At 48.5% G+C, this 22325-nt stretch overlaps 1 protein-coding gene and 1 pseudogene across 1 annotated transcript; one reads left to right on the top strand and one right to left on the bottom strand.

Annotated features, from left to right (window-relative positions):
* The first annotated feature begins 461 nt into the window (after positions 1–461).
* Positions 462–8209, top strand: LOC112313978 (pepsin B-like; annotated as a pseudogene).
* A 6661-nt stretch (positions 8210–14870) lies between these two features.
* Positions 14871–19012, bottom strand: CIMAP3 (ciliary microtubule associated protein 3). The gene is made up of 6 exons (XM_024569981.4): positions 18963–19012; positions 18564–18706; positions 17848–17946; positions 16962–17092; positions 16173–16290; positions 14871–15167 (listed from the first exon to the last, which is right to left on the bottom strand). Exons 1-6 carry the CDS (start codon positions 18979–18981, stop codon positions 15099–15101), a joined length of 579 nt encoding a protein of 192 aa, XP_024425749.1. The 5' UTR covers positions 18982–19012; the 3' UTR covers positions 14871–15098.
* Between the last annotated feature and the right edge of the window lie 3313 nt (positions 19013–22325).

The following is a 22325-nucleotide window of genomic DNA, read 5'->3' as shown; positions in this document are numbered from 1 at the left end:
TGCAATTAAAGAGCAGACTGTCATGGACTCTGAGAATCACATATGGAAAGCTATGGATGAGGCTGGTCAGAGGAAGAGGCAGGAAAGAAGTAGAGAGTAGACTGCAGATCTCAAAAAAACACATGTGCTTTGGAGGCAAGAGCAAACGGTTCCGTTCTGGCAGAAGTTGCCACGTGCATTTCCCAGCAGACACAGGCACAGGGATCTTTTGTCCCCAGTAAGCTTCCATTTGCCATCATGTCCTAATCTCTAGATTCCATCAGCAAAGCCATCAACTGCTTTTTAAATGGACCAGGAGTGGATTTTAAAGACCTTCAAGCCTGCCAAAGGGAAAAGCAAACAGTCCTTGGATGTGTAGGGGACAGGCTATTGCAGAGGGAGAGAAGCCCACAGGCCCCAAGGTTAAAAGTACAGGGAGATCTGGGTGTAAGAGGGGCCCGGCCTCCCTCTGTGGGCCCAACATGGGTCTGTCACTGTATCCTGAGTGTTGGTGGGCAGTTGAAAATCAGCACCACGAAGATCCTGGTCTTGGTCGTGGTTTTTCTACACCTGTCGAAGGGTGAGGAAGGTGTGTATTGGGATTCGGCTCATTGTGAATTCCAGCCCTAAGGGAGCCAGACAAGACGGGGAAGAACAAAGGGCTTCCTCCACAGGTCTCTTGGAGAGGTTAGATTGTTTCTTGGTACCTCGAACTGAAGCCCCACTGGGGGCCAAGACTTGAAATTGATGGATGGATGGATGGATGGATGGAGTATGTGTGTGCCGTGTGTAAGGGTGGCTGGGTGTTTTGTTGGCTAAGAAGGATGGACCATCCCTGTCTCCAGCTTAGAGGACAGACTGGGAAGAAACAGACATTTATTCTCTGGAAATAATATATAAAACACCAAAAATATTATGTAGTGCATTTCTGTGCTGGGAATCCTGGAATGACTGTGGTAGTTAGAACTCGCTAAAATCCAGGAGGATTTCCTGTTAACAGGTGCTTCCTGAGTCAAGTACAGGAGAGGTTTGAACACTCTAGGTCAGATCATTGAAGAGATGGCTTGAGTGGGACAAGGCAAAGCTCATCCCTCTTTTTCACCCTATCTCTGCAGAATCATCCTGGAAAAGGGCAAGTCTATCCACCAGACACTGGAGGAGAAGGGCTTACTGTAGCAATTCCTAAAGAGCCACCTGAAGGCTGACCCGCTGTCGTGTATTATTTCAACATCGATGCTGTCACTTATGAATCCATCACCAACTACCTGGATGTGAGTGAGGGGGAGGCGTGTCCATAACTCTTGGCCGACAGCCATCTTTAAATACTTATCTATCCCCCTCATGAGCTCTGATTTGGCCTCACTTCTCACTTTCACTTTCCTATGGAAAGTATCTGAATAAACAATGAGTTGGTACCACCTAATAGGATAGCAGCTCCCTGTTCTTCCTCCTTTCCTCTCATTACCGGCCCATCTCTCCAAAGCCCCACTTCTATGGTTAAAAGATTCATAGTGGGAATGTTCGACTCAGTCGAGAGATCCCAAGAAAGTCCTAGCAATGAGCCGCAGGAGAAAGAAGGAAAACATGTGCAAGGCCCCTGGGAGAATCCCCAGTGACTCCAGACCCTGTGAGCTCCCTGCTCTGGACAGATATGCAGGTGTCCAGAGAAAGTATTCACGCGTTCCTGAGACTACGGGGTCTGCCCAGGGCATCTCAACTTCCTGGTGCCCTGTGGACTGTTCTTAGTGACATGTCACATAGAGCATCAGAGCTGGAAGCCACTTCAGGGACCTCACATGTTGTAGACAGAGGAAGGGGAGGCAGGTAAGTGACATGAGAAATTCACTTAGAATTTAATCTGCCTCTCAGTGAAATTCTCTTCTGGCTTCCCATATGACCTCTCGTCCTAGACATCCTAGCACCATTTGCTGGTATGTGACCAGGAGGGAGGAGGGCAGTGGTGGAAGTATCTAACACTGGAAGAGAGCGGGAGAAGTGTGTGTGTGTGTGTGTGAGAGAGAGAGAGAGAGAGAGAGAGAGAGAGAAGTAGGAGGAAAGGAGAACAAAGTGATTGCTTCTCCAATGTTGCCTGCTCTGCCATGGCGTGGTAAATCTATGGGGGTATCACCTTATTGCAAAGGAGAAAATCCATTTAGAAGAAGATATTGTCTAGCAAGACTGTCTCAGCTGGTCAGGGATTCACAATTAGCAACAAAAAAGTAAAATACTGAGAAGAACTAGCTCCACACAGGGTGGAAAAACTGTGGCAGAAGCCTCTTTTTCCTCCAAGGAAATGATTTGGGCAAAATGTGACTTCTAGTGGGTCAACTTTTCCAGGACAAGGCTAAGCTGCTTAGTGAGGGTGACAAAGCCTTCTTTGTAGGCTTTCTATTTTGGGGAGATCAGCATTGGGATACCACCCCAAAACTTCCTGGTCCCCTTTGACACAGGCTCTTCCAGCCTGTGGGTGCTCTCCACCTACTGCCAGTGCCAGGCCTGCTGTGGGTACATCACCACCACCACCTGCCCACAGGTGGGAGCGGAGCGAGGGGCGGGGTCAGGATGGAGCCCAGCCTTATAATGTCAAGTCCAGAGTTCTTGGTGCATATCCATTATCCCGTCCTTAAATGAGGGACTTCTAGCCACCTTGCCCTCAGGCCACATTTCAGAAGTGCTGGCCATTCTGGAGAGAGACAGCAGAAATAGGCTAAAACTGCCAATTATTTCTACATGGTCCTTTTCCCTCGGCTCTCTCAAGTGGGCCAGAATTCCTGACACTTTTGAGGGGATCTATCCCTCAGAGAATGATGGCTTGGAAGGAAATCGGGCGCAGTTTGTTACCCAAGGGGACAGGCTTTTCTGGGGCTAACACAGTTTGTCAACGTCACAACGGGTCTGAGGCTGAGCCGCCCCCAGACTTGGTCTGACAGCCCCAGGCCATGGAGGGTGAGCTGCCTCCAGTATTTTGGAAAGCAGTGCATGACGGTAACAGTTCATCCCATCTTTTCCCAGCCGATCACCACAGGTTCAACCCCAGCCTGTCCTCCTCCTTCAGAAACAATGGGCAAACCTACACACTGTCCTATGGGAGTGGCAGCCTGAGTGTGGTCCTTGGATACGACACCGTGACCGTGAGTGATGTTCTCAGAGCTTCTGAGGGTCTGGGCTTCAGCTCCCATTTCTAGAGCATCTGGCGGTCAGAGAAATCCATGATAAGTAGTGAGGTCCAACCTCCCCTGGAGCTGCGAGTTGAGGAAGACACCAAAGGCCATCTCGTTCAGCCTTTCTCCGGAGACGGGAATCGCTTCCACTGCAGTCTGGGCTGCAAAACGCTCTTCTGTGGCGTCTTCTTGCGACTTTGCTCCCCGGTCTTAGCTCTACCCTCTGCAACCACACAGAGAAATCTGCTTCCTCCTCCGCACAAGTTCAGTCTGGATATTTAAAGGCACGTTCTCTCACTATGTTCTTGTGTCTTTACATCCAACACCCACAGTTTCTCTATCATTCCTGTGCACGGATTGATCAGTATAAACCCAGTCCCCGACCTTGGAAATGGAAACTTGAACTCCAGGAAACAACCGCCTCTGCTTCCCCAGCACCCACGCTCTTTGTCTCCAAAACACGCCTGGTTGGGTGACGCTGTTGCCCTTTCGCCTCCCACACCCACACCCATGAGGATGCTCAGCAGGAAAGAAGCCAACTCCTCTCCCCAGGAGAGGTTCCAGATTCCAGCTCTTGGGCTCCCATGTCCGGGAAGGGTCTGTCTGTGTGCACCGTTCAGTGCTTCCGTCTGCTGGCCCCGGGTTCGGAACCTCATCGTCAATAACCAGGAGTTCGGCCGGAGCGAGAATGAGCCCAACACCCCTTCTGCTACGCAGATTTCGCTGGGATCCGGGGGCTGGCCTACCCCAAGATGGCGGTGGGCAGTGCCCCGGCGGTCACGCAGGGCGCGCTGCAGCAGGGCCAGCTCACCCAGCCCAGCTTCAGCGTCTCCTTCTCTCGGTAAGAAGCCGCATCTGGGAAGAGATCAGCAAGCAAGGCTCTGTGGGAGCTTTTGGGCCAATGAGATGATAATTATAATGACACCTCTGGCTTAGTAAAGGGTTCTCATAGCAATAATTTCAAATGACATCTCACACATCTGCCGTTAGCCTCGTTTTGCCGGTGAGGAAACGGAAGCTCAAACAGGCGGTGAATGCTGAGAAAGGTCACCCCCGGTAGGTGTGAAGCCAGGTCTCAAACATAAGCCTCTGGAGCTGAAATCCAGGGCATTTCCTACTCCCTCTGGCCATGAACTTTTGCAACGTGCTTGACTCCCTGGGTTTTTTTTTTTCCTCTAAACACACGATCCTCAGAGGACCTGAGGTCCAAATGTCTCTCTTCTGTGACTGGCAGGTGCAGGGTCGTGAACCCAACAGACCTCAATCCTCTGGGCAGCATCTAGGGCCCAACTGGACCAGGACAGAAGCAGCCCCACCAGAGCCCCTGTGAGATCCAGGTCTGGCCCATTCCAGGGACTCTCTGCGGGGCTTCTCCCTTTGCCCCAGGCAGGGCTTCTGTGGGATCCTTTTACAGTTCCTTCTCAGGTGCCTGGCCTCCAATTCCATCCTTTTTATGGATGGTCCATGTTTCCAGCTTCCTAATACTTTGAGTGTCTCTCTGAGGGCTCCCCTTCCTGTTGTGTCTCCAGGCAGGTGAGCTCTGGAGAGCAGCCCTCGCTCTGCAGCACCTCTGTGCCAGAGGGAGGGAGTGTAGGAGGGAGGAAGCTGAGAGAGAGGAACAACAACCCACTCGTGTTATGGAAACTCACGCTCATTGACACTTCTTTTCAGCCAACCAACCTATCAGTAAGGTGGGGAGTTCCTCCTCTAAGGGGCTGACACCCGGCTTTATTCCGGGCAGATCGTCTGGGCCCCCGTCACCGGGAACTGTACTGGCAGACTGGTTTTCAGGAGTGAGTAGAGAGGACAGTTCCTGTGGAGTGTGGACACTCCCAGGGTGCTTCTCCAGCACGACAGTATTTCCTGTTCCTGCCCACGGCTTTGTGAAAGAATCGCCAACCCCTCAGGCTGAGATACACTCTGGCAGCCAGCTTTTCACTGAATGTTTGAACTGGCCACGGAGCCCTGTCGTGCCAGCAGACTGGCCCACTCCCAGGCATGTGAAGACAGGTCCCTGTCTTCATTCTTGGAAGCTTCATTATCGCAGTCAGCACAGTCTCCACCCCTTCCATCATCAGTAACTGACAGCTGGCGCTGCCGTCTTCCATGTGTCCGACACCACGCTCAGCATTTTACATATATGACTGAACGCACTAGCCACACCACCACCGGGAAGGCAGCCGTCTATTCCACTCTACAGATAAAGAAACCAAGGCTCAGAGGTTAAGCAAGTTACCCAGGGCAGGCATTTCACCAGTTTCAAAATCTGACCGCAGGTGGATCCGATCCCAAAGCCCATGACTGAGAATCAGTACACCGATAGCCAAGGTCCTCAAAAATTCGTCATCACGTGTGAGTTAAAGACAAAACACCCTGGGCCTGTGCTCAAGGCCACACAAAAGGCACAGTTCTGCCTGTCGACACGGCCATGACACCGCCTCCTGATCCAAGGCGTGGGTTTCCCCGAATCCCTGTACTGTGTCCCCACACCCTGTCAGGACTTCCTCGCTTCTTTGCTTTTGAATCGACCACCTGTCGTACGTCTCCCCTCCTCTGTGCGTGCCTGAATTTGGGGCACATCCTTGCGAGGCTGGTTAATTCCTATCTGTTCCAAAAAGCTGGCCCAGCCCAGTGGCCTCTCCCTCCCATAGTTTTTACCTGTGCCCCTGTCACAGTTCACACGTCCTAACCTCTGGGCGAGCCTCTGGGAAATGCCCAGTGAGAGAGAGAGACACAGAAAGAGAGAAGAGCTAAGGCAGGTCTGGGGACTAGTTCAATGTGCTTGGAATAGAGATGTCTTTTTCATTCTTTCTAAAGCATCACTTGCTCAGAAAAATCCTTGTCTGACCTGATCCCCCCGCCCCCCAAAACACACACCAACGAGATCAACTCCCCTCTTCTCCGGCACGTAGCATTTCCTCCGTGGCCCTTCCTGGGTGGGGTTGCATCGTTTGTGTGTTTTTGTTAAGTGTCTGCCCTTCTACTAGACATGTGTCTGTCTGCTTCCCCCTTGGCTCTCCAAGTCCCTTGGCTCATGGACAACACCAAACACACATATGTGGAGTGAAGAGGAAAGGTAGAGCAGCAGAAACAGCTGGACCAGGGACCAGGGACTGAATTGCATGGGACTCTATGTACCTCACAGTGTGGAGTTTATCCGCTCCTGCCTCATAGTGTTAGTCGTGGCTCAGTGTCTTACGTTGTCTCGTCTCTACTAGAACGAGCTCCTTAGAAACAGTGAGTACCACTTACCCCTCTTTATATTACCTTAGTCCCTGTAAGAGGGTCCAGCACCAGGTGGTGGGTACTCCAGGTGGAGCTATTAATTGACTCGAAGCCCTGGCTGTGTTTGGTGCATGTTTGGGGACCCACAAGTACCTACATGGGGGTTAAAGACGACAAGTTCCAGTTCCTGCCAGGCTGGGACTGAGGCTATTACCCCAGTGATCACATGGCACAGGAGCATTACCTGGGCAGAGGAGGTAGGGGGTGGCCCGGCTTCCTGGAAGAGCTGGAATGTCGGAGCTGCGGGGTTGGGGGGATGAAGGGCAGTCATAGTCATGTTGGCAGCAGAGGGTCCTGACTCTCTCTGTGACTGGTGTCCCCCTCAGGTTGTCATTGGGAACCAAGCCACTGGCTGGTTCTCTCAGGGCTGCCAGGCCATCATGGATACAGGCACCTTCCTGCTGGCTGTCCCCCAGCAGTACATGGGCTCCTTTCTGCAAGTGACGAGATCCCAGCAGGTTCAGAACAGTGATGTTAGTAAAGGGAAGCCATGGGTTTCTTGGTCCATCCAGGCATCCTCAACACGGGAGCCTGAGCTCAGGCAGGGGGCTCATGAGAGGGAGGAGGAAGGGCTGGGTAGGCCCTTGAGCCACTGGTGGGACAGATCAGGTGGGGACACCTGTCAGGGATGAGCCCTCCATACCAGGAAGGGTAAGGGGACAAGCAATACTGGCTCCATCCAGCCTGTGGGCCAGGAGGTGCTGCTAATCCACTGCAGGTCCTAGGAACACACGCCAGCTGGGTCTGGCTGCTGTGATTGGACGGCACTGTCACCAGGGCACAATGCATTTTTCCCTTCCACGTGGGTTTCTGTCTTCACTGGGAGTGTGCCTTTGAGTTTTACTCTAAGAAGCCTCCTGTCCCCACACCTCCCCCCGCTGGTTCACGTATCAGTAGCTGCTTCTCCCCGCATGTGAGAGTCTGTGGCCAGACGGAATCCTGGTCTCCGAGGGTGTGGGTGTGCTTGGTGTGTGGTGTGTGTGTTTCTGTTACTGTGTATCCATGTCTTTTCTCTGTAATCGTACTTTCTGAGAGTAGAAATTGTGTCCTGGAGTGAGCCAACTCCACATGGCCATATGGATACAATCCGAAGCTGAGAGCTGAGATGTGTGTAAGGACAGGACTCGGGAACCATGAGGGCGTGGTTGGTGCTGGACCTGGAGTCAGGCCTTGCTGTCCGTGCCCTGCAAAAGCCCCTGCGGGAAGGTCAAGAAGAGAGTCTCACAGGGAAGGGGAGCTCAGGCCCTGAGTCCGGGCTCCAGGCCCCTGGCGTGCTACAGCTTTGCCTTCCTGTCTCCCAGTTTGTGGTCGACTGTAACTCTGTGCAGAGCTTGCCCACCATCACCTTCATTGTCAGAGGCGCCCAGTTCCCTCTGCCTCCCTCCACTTATGTCTTCAACGTACATAGCCACTGCCAGGCTCCCTGGGTATGTGACTGGATGGGCCAACAGCTGTCCTGTGTCCCAGCTCACATCTGGGCAGCTATGGGGCATCCCCAGGGGCAGGGCTGAGGGTGAACAAGAATTCAGAGACCCCAACGGGTGCCAGGGAACACAGGGTGGGGCAAGTTCCGGTGGGGGAAGGTCTCTACAATGCAGCTGGTTATGTCCTTATGTCCTTTGTCTCCTCAGAACAACGGCTACTGCAGGCTGGGGATCGAGGCCACTTACCTGCCCTCCTCCAATGGGCAGCCCCTGTGGATTCTGGGAGACGTCTTCCTCAAGGAGTATTACTCTGTCTATGATATGGCCAACAGTAGGGTGGGCTTTGCCTTCTCTGCCTAGACAGGAGAGGCAGTGGCCTGTACCTTCCCTGCAGGACTCTGGGACTGCACTAATGTTTCTGTGGGTGCACGGCAGCATTTTAAACTATCCTGACCCCTTCTGCTCCCTATCCCCACCCTTTCTGCAACTAATAAATCAGGAAACTCCAAACACCTTTGAAGTTCCTTCCCAAATGTCTTTTTTGTGTGTGTTCTGCTTTTAGTAGTTTATTCTAAATTGGAACTTAGCAGCAGGTATTTCAGGGGCTCTGTTAACGGATCAGTGTTTACTCGCAATGCTTTCATTTATTTCAACAAGTATTTATGGAGCATGCATCACGTGCTGGGTACTACGCCAGTGCTGAGGCTGCAGGTCGCAGATATACAAGGATGAAGGGGCTATGAAAGAGCACATCTGAAAGAACACAATGTCTTCTACCCTCTCAACTAGGGCAAAGACGATCACAGGAGAATGTTGCCCGTTTGGGGAATTCATGAAGGATGTTAGGTATTATTGAGATACCTCAAGGATATTAGATATTCGTTGAGTAGCATAGATCCAGGCACCTTTCAAGACACTGTCGGAGCAAAAAGATGAATAGGATAGTTCTGGGAAGCTTTCTCTCTGGTGGAGAGACAGACGTGTGTGCACCCAGCTGAATACTGCCGTGGGGAAGAGTCATGAGAGAGAATGTACAGCGTGGTAAGAACGAGAAGGCAATGGTCAATTCTGCTTGGCTGAAGGATGTAAAGGGTACCATTTGAAAAGGGCAGAGAATAAAAGTAGAAGTTTGTCAGAGGAGAATGGGAAAGGCCTTGTACGAGAAGGGAGCTGCATGGGCAAAAGCACGGACGTGTGAGGGCAGAAAGGAGTGTTTGGGGGACTCTGAACAATCAAGGAGCTATAAAACCAGGCCCTACGGACAGGAAAAGAGAAAGAGGGAGGGGAGAGTCATAATAAGTGTTTTGTGAGTGGAAATGTCATTTTTCTTTTCTATTGCTGTGTTACGATGACCTTCCTGTAGGGATTTGGGAGTTGGTGAGAGGGCACCAATGCAATGTGACTGGTAACTGGGTGCTAGAGGACCCTAAAATAAGGGATGGTTCATCTGCCACCGAAAGGCCAGTCCAGCTTTACTGTAGGCTCCGTAGAATAATTATTACACCACCAGACCGCCAGGAGTAGATGCTGGAACTGAAGGTGATTTCCAAGGACTAGGGTGAATGGCCTGGTAATGGTTCTTCTGATAATTCTTGGAGCTTGGGCTAAACCAAATACATATTGGGGAAGGAAGGAAGGAAGGGGGAAACGGTGATGACGTCTGAGTGCTGATAAGGATCATGCCTTCTCCTGGTTCAACACCATGGTAGCTACAGCCAGCATCTTTGAATATATACATATATATTCATACTCCACACTCACTACTTTTATTCAACATAGGTTTGGATGTTCTAGTCTAGCCCCAGCAATAAGTTTTGGGGCTAGACCTGAATAGACATTTTTCCAAAGAGGACAGATAGATGGGCAATGCACACATGAAAAGATGCTTAATATCACTAGTCATCAGGGAGATGCAAATTAAAACCACAATGAGATATCACCTCACACCTGTCAGAATGGCTGCCATCAATAAACCAACAAACAACAAGTGTTGGCAAAGGACAGTGAGCAAGTCCTGTGCTATCTGAACCCAGCAGACCTGCAATCAACAGCAGACAATACGGAGGAGTCACCCGCCCCACAGCCCTCATATCAACCCCTCCCAGGACAGTGGATACCTTCTGGGTCCTTCCATGCATGTAAAACATTAAAGCAGCCACAGTTAATCCATGGTCTTGTGACGGCATAGGGTGAGCCTGCCTAGTGAGAGACCCGTTTGACCCGAGACACGATGGAGGGAAGCAGGGGGTGGGATTGCTCAGACAATCTCTGTGCTGGTTCTGATAGCCCAGAGAACTCTGCATGCTGGCAGTGAGTGCCCAGGGGACAGACAGTGAGGGCCCAGGGAGGGGCAGTGAGTGCCCAGCGGCATCACCAGATGCCCACTTAGGCAGGGGTTTTCTCAGCACCCCGCTCTGTATTCATGGTACTTACTTTCTGATCTTGGAGCCTGTGCTCCAAAACTCCTGTTCCCTCTAAAAGCGGCCCCAAAGCCTGGGTGTACATCCTTTCGCACAGACAGGTTTTTGCAGACCAATATCCCCGAGGGAAAGGGCGAAAACCAGATTTACCATCTGGTATCACGTGATTTCAGCTGGGATTAAAGACAGGCAATCTACTTGAATTGTTCTCAGCTTGGATGTGCACTGGAATCACCTGGAGAGTTTTACACACTCGTGTTTGTGTCCAGACCCGGGAATTCTTACCTGCTGATGTGGGGTGCAGCCTGGTGCCCAGGGTCTTACAGCTCCCGAGGGCCTCACGGACAGCCGAGGATGAGGAACTTGTCCTTACACGGTTCCAGGGGCTGTGGTCCTTGGCCCCGGCTGGCAGGACACCCACCTGAGGTACAAGAGGGTGTCTGGGCGCATGCTCGCCCAGCGTCCTGCAACAGCGGGGGAGGGGCCAGGAAATCAGTATTTGGGTTTTTTTAAGAACTCCAAGTTTTTCGACCATAAGTTAAGATGAAGAGCATTTCTCTCATTTCAGAGTTTCTCAGGCTCTGCAGAACGTTAGAATTACAAGGTAAAATTGAAAAGAACTGGGTCCCAGGCAGGGATTGCCTCTTACCTTACGGGTAGGAGTGGGAAAGGTGTCAGCACTTGACATTTACCAAGGGGATTTAAATATAAAGCAAATTGTGCGGGCCACTGCCTTCGAGTATAAAGAAATGTGAATCATGGCAATCAGTGAAGAAAGAATGAATTAAGGGGCTAAGTACCCGATAAGCCGGTATTCTATGCCAACAGCAGTGTTGCCCAAATCAAAGGTGAAATAAAGCTATCTTTAGAAAAAATTAAATTGAAACAGTTGTTAGAAGACTTAATTAGAAAAAAACAACATAGTGAATTATCCAACCCAGGAAAAATTATCCCACTGATAAATGGAATTGCAAGAAGAAATGAAGAGCAAATGAAAAGGGTTAAAACAGAAAATTGTAAATGAACTTCTATAAAGCAATAGTAGAGAGTCACAAAAAGATTAAAATGAGTAGAATTAAAATGCATGACATGAACAATTAAAAGGGCAGAAAAGAGAAAAAGAAATGCAAAGTGTTCTAAGGTATCGGCACTGGGAGGAGGTGGGCTAAGTAATTATTTCTATTGGGCAGTATTGAGTGAGCGATTCACGACTTAATCACTTCTGCAACTGTGAGGACATCTGTACGTGACTGTAACTAACAAGAGTACAGAGAGAGCAATGAAATAATGAAAATAGCTACTTGAATAAAGTTGAGCAAAGAATTGTAAAGATGAAAAATCAATCCCATTTACAATAGCATCAAAAATGAAATACTGCTTAATAAACTTAACAAGGAAGAGAAAGATCTGGAAACTTCAAGACGCTGATGAAAGAAATTGAGAAACGAACACATGGAAACATATCCTGTGTTCATGATTTGGAAGAACTAACATTGTTAAAAAGCCCGTATTACCCAAAACCAACCCCACAGTCAATGCAATTTACATCAAAAAGGTCCACCAATCCATTAAGAAGGCTGGCAGTGGCATATTACAATATCTACACTCCTATAAACATACTAGATAGATTTAACATTATATCAGAGACTGAAAACTCAGGAGATGAACAATATCCAAAATTGAAGCAGAAAGAAAAACAAGTGGAAATTACAGGAAAAAATAAAAGAGTACTAGAGACATGCACCACACCATGGAACTCTCCGGGGCAAAACCTGAAACCCCGCGGAAGAGAATTGCATCTAATGAGAGACGGCAGAGCCTGTCCACCCACAAACTACAATGTATACTGAGGAATTAAAGAAAATATAGGTACATGGAGAATTTTACCACCTTCGTGCACTGCTAGGGCGTCAATTCGGGATATATTTAATAGTACTTTCTTTGGGTGACATGTACTTTATTATTAAATGTATTCACATACTGTAGATCACATCTTAATTTTGGAAATAGTAAACATAAAAAATGAACATCTTAAAATCAAAAAACTAATATCTGAACCACTGGCTCTGAGAGATCCCACTAATAAAGAAAATGGACCTTTGATCTGATGAATAAATAGAAAAAACTACTCAGTGGGTCTACTGAAGGAAATCATGTTTCAATTAAGAACTCTCATCTATTGACTAACATGAATATTTTTGAGTTTGTCTTAACTGTAAAAATTCCACAGGGGTTACTATGAAGTGCAAAGTGAAAATTGATATTGGAGGAGATGTGGAGAGGGATTCCTGGGGCCTCTGCCTCGCTCATCACCGTGGTCTCCACAGACGCCAACCACAAATTCTTCATGTTGTCACTGACTTCCTTTGTCGACATGGATTTGATGGCATTGCCTGAATATGGAATGAAAAAGGGCCCAGGGAAGCCCCCCTGAGAACAAACAGCAATTTGCCACCTGGAGTAAGGTGGGAATGGAGCACTAGCTGAGGGTCTTCTTGGGAAGAAGCTGTACCTCTTTCTTCCAAGTTACCTCTTACCAGGACCTATCCTTATATTTCAGGGGCTATTTCCAGAAACGAGGGAATTGCTATGAGCTAGAAACCAGCCCAAAGAGGTACTTACTATAGGAATTATGTAATGAGGAAAGCTAAAATCCATCCTCTTTTTTCTCTCTCCAGGAAACGCTAGAGGCTTCTGGAGAAGGGGATAAAGAAAACAGGATGCTCCAGACTGCTGATCACAGCAGCTCAGTTTGCCGGCAAAAGCACCACCGAGGCCAAAGTGCAGGGACTGGGAGGGAAGTACACAGGGTCTCTCAGCCCCCCAAACCCCAGAGCAGAGACTCCTCAGCTCTTGAGGGGAGAATACCCCAAGTAGTTATATAAACATCTTGTTGGGAGAGTTGATACCTTCATTTGCTTGCTGAAGAGGTTTGGGGACTTAGTGGCTCTGGTGGCCTCTTTATCATCTTTATTATTTTTAAAATACATGAAGATATGTTTATTCATTTTAGAGAGAGAGGAAGGTGGAGAGAGAAAAACATCAACAGCTTGCCTCCCATATGCACCCTGACCGGGGATCGAACCCACAACCTTTTGGTGCATGGGACGATGCTCCAATCAATTGACCCAGCCGGCCAGGCCAAGGTGGTGGCCTCTTTAAATTGTCACCGTGGTGGGCTTTGGGGAGAAGAGGAACACGATTTAAGACCGTGGCAAATCCTTATAACAGCAATCCTCATTAGTTTCTGTTGAAAAGCTTATACAATCAAGAAAGCTATTATTGGTAAAGCGATAGGAGAGCTGGTCACCTGTGGTTCCCGGGGCCCTGGGGATGTGCCTTAGACACACGCTCCTGGAACCCACGTGTCCTAACCTTCAGCTCTGGGTTTGCCCTGGTTTTTAAATTTTTTTCCAAGGAGGTAAAGGAGACTTCCTATGTATCCCTATGAGGGTCACAGAAATAACCTCTCCCTGGGGACCCCCAGGAAGCCACACTGGTGGGGCCATATGAATGTCAACTTGGCATTGCAGGTTTTCGACTGCTACTGTTTCTTACTCTTAAATGATCTATAAGAAAATGCCCCCCAGGGTCCCGATGGGTCAGAATCTCTGTTTCAGCCTCCTTGGTTTCATACATGTGATAACCTATGACTTCCATGGTGACTGGGACACAACTGTCCCCTGCACATAGAATCCAAGCAATGAGGTGACACACATTATTTTGATTGTGTACGAAAGAATAGTCTCAAATCATAAGAAGAGGGGAAATTCCGGAGAGCCTGGATTCTTGGGAAAGAGGCTTTCTCTTTGGGGGACAATCAGTGAGACTCTGCTAATCAAATGGGACAAACACTGGCGAGAAATCAGGTCTGTGTTGCTTTCTTCAGACACGCCATGAAGTGCTGGGGAGACATGGGGCTCCCCTTTTGTGGGAGGACCTTCCAGCTGTCTTGGCACTTCTGGCCCCTGAGGCTGTGCCCCAGTCTCTGGGGCAGGGCCATCTGGTCCTAACACGCGTGAGGCTGGCTTCTGGGCCTTTACTACCTTGAGGCCCATTGAGGTTGAAGATGCACTGGGGAAAGTCTTTCACTCTCCAAGTCATCTTGCTACCCTTCTACTCTCGAGATCCCGCACCCTGGCTTCTCACAGCGCTGAGCATCAGCGGCCTGGGGGAGGGCAGGCTGATGGCTGCGGAACACTCTGCACTTAAAAAAATCAGGCTGAATTTCCTTTGGGGGCTCTGAAGCATATGGCACCACTTCTCCTGCAGCCCCAGAGCCAAGCACAGTTCTGTGACATCTGTGTCAGTGACAGAAGGAGGTCAATAGTCTAGCCTAGGGATGCTAACAATTCAACTTCCTGTCCAACTTGAGTTGATTGCGTTTAGTCATATCCTGTGCTGACAGTTTGGAGACTGACAGACGAGCGATCCGCCGTGTGTGCCACCCCGCTGACCACGCTCCTACGTTCCTCATAGCAGGTCACCGGTCACCATGCTTCCTGGTTTGCTGGTGACAGACCTGGCTTATGGCTACAGTCTTGGTATAATTATTAATAAGGCCCCCGTTGACTCTCGGATGTGTCAGTTCAGACTAGTAAATTTCCCCAGCCCCATCTGCGTTATGCACCCCACAAAGCAGCACACGGAGAGAGAATGTTCTGGACCGGTCTTTATGCTCTCACGTGTGGTGATGAGCCCCCTGCCCTGCCCTGGGCCCCATGGGGCAGACGAGGGGACCACAGCTATGCAGAGGCGGAGGAGCAGCTCTGTCCTCCATCCAGGAGACTCTGTGGTCAGGAGCAGCTCGCAAAGGAGGTCCCACCTCCTCAACTGTAAAACAGGCTCAAGTAAGCCATGTGGTTCCGATGTCTTCTGAAGTCCTTGTCAGTGGGCAGCTGCAATGAAAGAGTATTGTCTCAGCCCAGCTTCTGATGCGAGCCCCCTGGCTCTGGTCCCCCTGGCTGTGCAAAATAGACGGGGCTGCAGCAGCGGTGTGACCAGCTGAACCCCTCCCGGCAGCCACCTGGCCTCGCAGTGCTCTCAACTTTCGTGTGGACGTCGACTCCGTGTCGTCGTCCTCTGGTGTCTATCGTGCCAGGAATTATTTTTTATTTGGTAAATCTCTGAGTTAGCTGGTAAAGTTCTTGAAAGCGAAGGTGATACGTTTAATTTTTGAATGTTACCTACAGGCTCTAGCACAGGTACACTAATACAGTGGGCATTTCCTAAGTATTTGTGAAATTAATCTGAAATTCCACTAGGAAATAAAAGGCACCTTTGGGATTACGACAGCTAACATGGGTTGAGCATTTATTACGTTATAGGTACTATGTCAAATGCTTTTCTACCTTATTGCAATCTTTACAACCTTACCAGATTGGTTTTCTTATGCTCATTTTAAAGGTAAGAAAACTGAGGCTTTGAGAAATCAGGGGACTTGTCCAAGATCACACAGCAGGTAAGTACCAGAGCTGGGATTTGAACCCAGGCAGTCTGTCCCCAGAACCCATGCTCTTACCGGAATGCTGCACAGCCCCCTGAAGACAGAAAGAGCAGGGGCTCAGGAGCCACAAGATGTAGATTCGTTCTGTGCAGACTGCACAAGTCACGTAACTATCTGAGTCTCCATTCCTCCTCTGCCATAGAATTCTCCCGTACCCACCATAGTTATTTGAGGATTGAATTTTAAAATGTTAAGTTCTGTGCAGTCATGCATACTTTAAAAATCTAATAAAATTATGCAACTCCCCCCGCCCCCAAGTCCCCATATACATATACACATAAAATTGTGCATATAATTTCAGGGAAGCAAAGACTTCCTAGAGCTCATTCACAGACTCCCAGTTAGGAACCCCTAGGTAAGAACTAGACAGTGCCCTACAGAAGCCCAGTCCTATTACCTCAGCTTTTAGGGTTCTTTTCTGTGGACATGGAACCTGACCCCAGTCTGGAGATCCAAATTTCATTGGCCAGGTGACTTTTGGGGGTGGCCTTATTTCTGGGTTGTACGTGCCAGGGCTAGAAATAAAAACAGGTAACATCATGTCTAGGTGTTAGTGACCATATGCGAACCCCCTCAGTGCCGCAGCTCTCCCCACATCCAGGTTTCCCAAGGCTGGCCCAGTCTTCTCCTTGATTTCAGATCAAGTGTCATTTCCCCAGAAAGACCTCTCTTGACAAGCCTTGATAGAGTAGCCTCTCTATCATATCATCATCCTGTACTGTTTTCCCCAAAGCATGTCACCCGGTCACACTTCTCCCTGGTTTGCTGGTGATAGACCCGGCTTATGGCTATAGTCTTGGTATAATTATTAGTAAGGCCCCTGTTGCATCTCGGATGTGTCAGTTCAGACTAATAAATTATATGGCCACTCTCCTTATTACTATTGATATTTTCTTATTTATTTGTTTCTCAACTGTCTGGATGCTCAGATGTAAGCTCCAAGAAATCAGAAACCTTGTGTCCTGGGTTTAATGCTAAATCTCTGGAACCTACAAAAATGCCTACCAGGTTTATCAATACTTAGTAAGTGAGCTTACACTTCTATGATGCCAGAGATCTGCAAGGCAAGAGGCTGAGTCTTAAAGGTAAGCGGCTATTTAGCTGGCATGGTTTGGGGGTGACCCCTCCTTTGTCCTTCCTTCCCTACCGCTCTTCACTGGAATGCCCTAGAAGAGAGGACACGTACCCAGGACGATACTTGTCCCTGGAGTATGTCCCAAATCGAGGCAACATGACATTAAATGGAGCAAAATTTTGTTTGATGTTTCGCTCCTGAAGATTCACTGTCTGGTATGTGCCTGGGTGAGGTGTCATATCCTGTTACCAAGAAAAAGATCAATATATTAGAGGATGATACACAGGTGTACACAGAAAGCCTTCTAAGTACCAAAAAACCAGAATCGCCCTCTTCCTGTTCATGTATCAGCCATGGTTTAACCACCTCGAGCTACAGAAAGAGGCCTATGACAGACAGAAAACCAAGAACCAAGACAGGCGTGGTCCGGCTGCGTGAAGGTACGTCGTGCTTGGGCTGTGGAAGTCAACCTAGGCTGCACAGAGAACCGAAGGAACTTTTTGCAGCTACTACCTCCACCATCCCACTCAGAGATCTTTTCTTTTAGAGCCTGTATCCCTGTCTTTGAGCTTCACTGTCCGGAAAATGTCCTAGAGATTAGGATGCTGCACTGAAGACTTTTAGACTTGAAATCTAATCACACAAAAGGGTGGAGAAGCTGGAATTTAGTTTTTAACTGACAAGATAATCCGAGGCATATAAACAAAGCTTCCAGGATTTGAACATCAGGTGTCTCGGTCGGCACTGAAGCTGATTTGGTGCCACTTCTTCGAAGAATTGTTCCCCACTCTCCCTGGATACTCGAACACGCATTTGCAAGGCTAATGCCCAGACTTTTCAGAAAGGCTTAATAGCTTTTGCCTAAATGTCTATTTTTTTATTGAGTTTCAGAGCATACTGTGTAGGTAACCTCCCACTCACCGCCCTGTGCTCCCCGATGCAGATACACACACACCATGGATCATATGAAAACTTAAGCACGTGCAGTCATTCTGACCTTGTTGATTGGCTTAAACCTCGCGGCTGTTCTGGCTCCCAAAGAATATCCTTTTCTGCTGGTCGGGATCTTAGAGAGGTTGTATACCCAGTCATACCTCTGTGGGTAGAATATATTTAAAAAAGAAAAAGAAAAAGAAGAACACAGAGAATGTCATGGTCATCAAAACAGAGTGAACTTAGAATGTTCTTATCTGAATCTTCTCTGCAAAAGTTCCCTGAGTTAAGACCATTTGAACAATTACATAAGTAACTGGTAGCTTTGCAAAGGAATGTGCTGGATAGGGAGAGTAAGTGACATTGCTCTGCCTACCAGTGAGTCCAGTCCTCCGAGGCACAGAGCCGAGTTTGCTCTAATGCAAGTGTGTCTGATCATATTATTTCATAAGCTCACCTACCAGCACATCCACAGTCCACCTTCGGACTAACGGGAAGGTAACTGGCATTGATTCACAAGTCTTTGGAGGTGGGAATGGAGTGGGGACTCTCCCAGTAACTCTATGAAGCAAAGGCTCGTGTTTTGTGGAAGGTGGAAAGGGGGAGCAATGATCCTTTCATTTCTGACCTTGACCCTGGCACCTGGTTGCAGAGAACAAGGGCACTTTCTCATGTTGGGACCGGGAAGGTCCCAAGTTCTGTAGCTTTTCTTCCACAAAACCTGGCTATCTTTAAATACATGGGGAACGGAGACACACCTAAGGGAAGGTGAATACTCACATTTTCTGCTGTGTAACATCCAGGCCCTCTGTGGGGTGCTCCCCTAAGAGGGAGAAACTTGTTCCCCAAAAAGTTGGGGGGATAGGAGTGAGGAAAGAGCTTTCTCTGTTGACGTGACCCAAAGGAGTAGTTAGCCAGCGTTTCTGGAGGTCAAGAAAGAGGAGACACTCCACATAAGGGAAGGCCCCTAGATCCCAGTGGAAGCTGTGGGGGTGGGCAGGGGGTGGTGTGGGCAGGTGGGGCAGAGAACACGGCCCCCCCTACGGAGCTCTCAACAGAAACCAGACAAACTCCACGAAGGAGAGAGAACTGCTGCATTTCCTGCACCTCGTCTTTCCCTGCCTCCCCAGTCTTCCTCCTGCCTTCTACCCCTGACTCCGCCACCTCAACCCTCCTCACCTGCTTTTCTGAAGCACATGGGGCACGCTCTTCGTGTTAGCGTTTGTGTACTGCGTTGCCAAGAGAACGGAGGCACCAGCTTCGATTGGCTCAGAGTGCGCCTGCGCAGCAAGTGGGGGCGCCCGGGAAGCCACCTTTGTGGTGGGAATCTGCACCTCCCGACCCCGGAGCCCGGGGGAGTGTGGGTGCTGCGGCGGGGTTGGGAGTGGATGGTTTCCCGGACCCGTGGCTGTCGGGGCTGCGGGGATGAAGGGTGCGCGTAGGGGCTTTGGAAACTGGGCCACCGGGAGTACGCTGAGAGGGGACAATGGGGCTCAGAATGGCTGGAAATGAGGGCTCCCAGGATCAGGGACTAGGAAAATGCAGCCGCTGCAGTCATGGCTTATGGAGGTGGGCTACTAGGACAGTGACCAGGAGCAGCGGAAATTGGAGACCGAATGGAGCTTAGATAGTTCCATAATGGGGGCCTCCTAGACCCAGTTTTCCTTTTCCTCAAGCCTTTCCCACCAGGCTGTCCCTTGGCCCCCCTAAACGGGGCACCAGGTTTTAACAGGGCTAGAAGCCTTAAGTGGAGCAGTAAGAATGCAACAGAATCACAGAAGGGCCGAATACTTTTAAACTCTTGGGTAGTCACGTAAATGTCTAAGTCCCAGTTTTCTCATCTCCAAACTGGGAATAATAATTCCTCTGTATTTTGAGACAATTGAGATAACAGAATTAAAGCAACTCAGTGCCTGGTACTTGCAAGGTGACGGTGCAAACAGTTATTCCTGAAGACAATACCCAGCCAGCTCAGGAGCACTCCCATCCTAACCCAAGAAGAAGCCACAGGGTGTGTGTGTTGGCTTCTTCACCTTTGTCCTGCATATTGTCACTTGTTTTCACTTGGTTTTAGGGTACCTTTAGGGATTGTCAGGAGTGGGGTGACAGGTCGGTACAACTCTTTGCCCTGAAGGATGACATGGGATCCACAAGCACCCTGGACTAGCGCTGTATGCAGGGGGTGATATTATACATTTAATGCAGGGTGTCCACACACAAACGGTGATACCGAGTCCTGGAGGATATTTTGGACACTTGTGGAAGCATTTTACTTGTTAAAAATTATTGGAAGGAGGCCCCTGCCCCGTGGGCCAGGGAGGCTGGACGCTGGGCAGTGCCTTGTCACATGTCCCACACAGCGCACAGATGAGCTGCTGGACTCTGCAAACATAATTGGCTGTACTTGACACATATAATAACACTGAAGGTGTTTTCTAGTGAGAAAGAAGGCAGAAAGGCTAGTAATGCAGGACACGGTTGTGATGAGCAACAAAGATACTGTCTCTAAGGTGCGGCATGGTTTATTCCGGGCATTCTGTCCACTCACATGGCAGCAATGCCCTGGTAATTAACACGTACAGAAATCTTGGCACTGATGGATAACTTTCAATTTTATTAATATTTTAGATTCCTGCAATGTTCTCGAAATTAGTGTTTACAGTCCTGGCTGAGTGGCTCAGTTGGTTGGAGCATCGTCCCGCACACCAAAGGGCTGCAGGTTCAATCCTCAGTCAGGGCACATACCTGGGTTGCGGGTTTGATCCTTGGTCGAGTGCCTACGGAAGGCATCCAATAGATATTTCTCCCTCACATCAGTGTTTCTCTTTCCCTCCCTTCCTCTCTCTGAAATCAATAAAACATATCCTTCGCTGATGATTATTTTAAAAAGAAATTAGTGTTTGTGTAGTGACATGAAACATATCTTACAAAGTACCTTGAAAATATGACAACCCGTTCCCTCATGAGTAGTTTGGTTTGGTTCCAACTAATCCTCTGGCTGAGAAGAGATAAAAAAGCTAGACTAAATAAAATATTTGAAGACGTCAGAGATATACTAAGGAATCAAAAAATGGGCAGGGTCAAGATCCCAGATGGAGGGCAAGCCCGATGCAGCGGACACAACAGTTGATGCGGCTCTTCCCTTTGACCATTTGCTAATTAAAAAGCCACTGAGAAGCAGATTTGGGCAGAACTTTGAACCATCTCTGAAAGCTGGGGAGCAAAAATGAGGCTGCCCATGGAGGAGGGAGGACTGGAAAGCACCCTGGGCTTTTAGTTGGGGAAGAGAGAACCCTAGGAATGAAGGTAAGTAAGAAACAGACCAACTCGCAACAGCCCCGGAGGCAAAGCTTCAATCGGCAGTCCCTAAGCACATGAAGGCGATCTGCTTCTGTCTTTACTGCATACGGGGAATGAAAGCACATCATCTCTGAACATAACATCACCCAGAGTCTCAACTAATTACTATTTTTTCATGCAAAATGTTTGACATGAAATATAAAACAACTGACAACAACAACAAAAAAGTAGATATAAACCCAAAGGAAATCCAGACATTTGGAATTATCAAACATGGACTTTAAAACCACAGTACTTGTCTTGAGATTTTAGAGGAAGCCTCAAGACTACAGGGTGAGCATAGGAAGCAAAAGAAAACAGGAAAAATAGGTGGCCATGAAGTAAATTGTTGGCTTTTGAAGTTAGAGGCCAAAGGAAAAAGACAGATCAGACCGTAAAAGCAAAGTTAATAAAGATCCCTGTGTATTCAAGGACAGAGAATTTCCCCCATCCATCTTCTTGGTTGTGTTACTAATAAAACCTCCTCTGGGCACACCTGCATCCTAACTGATGCAAATCTGTCAATTTTTCGATAAAGCCAACCCGAACATGCTACAGTCAAAGATGGACTGTCTCTATGGTACGTGTATCTCCTGTACAACCCATTGTCTAATGTCAACCTTGAGAAGCGAAGGCAGAATTTCAGGTAGCTCTAAGGACCGTCAAGGATCCAGTGTTTGATGATCATGTACAAAAAAAGCTATGCAAGTGGCTGCTCAGTACAGAAGAACACTTAGACAAAATTTGACACTGTGGACACTTTTGATGAAGTCCCTAACTTCCCACAATGTATATTTTCTAATCATAGTTATAACCTCATGCCTGATGTTTATGGAGGCTGTCTGTTAAGCTTTATGAGACAGTTATCTGCTTTTCTTAGTTGACTACTATGAGGCTGTTATAATAATTATTCCAGGAAACCACCTGCTTTGTTGCAGGGTCTAATTGAATGAGGTTAAGTAGATTCAATTTTTGCTATAATGTTTTAAGTAGATTTTTGTCTCATTTAAAAATTTATTGAATTAGCCCTGGCTGGTGTAGCTCAGTGAATTGAGTGCCAGCCTATGAATCAAAGGGTCATGGGTTCGATTCCCCATCAGGGCACATGCCTGGGCTGTGGGCCAGGTCTCCAGTAGGGGGCGTGTGAGAGGCAACCACACAATGATGTTTCTCTTCCTCTCTTTCTCCTTCTCTTCCCCTCTC

Source organism: Desmodus rotundus, chromosome 12 (assembly GCF_022682495.2).
Source record: "Desmodus rotundus isolate HL8 chromosome 12, HLdesRot8A.1, whole genome shotgun sequence".
NCBI lineage: Eukaryota > Metazoa > Chordata > Mammalia > Chiroptera > Phyllostomidae > Desmodus > Desmodus rotundus.
Note: the sequence above shows the minus strand (reverse complement) of the source record. Positions and strands in the feature narration are given on the sequence as shown.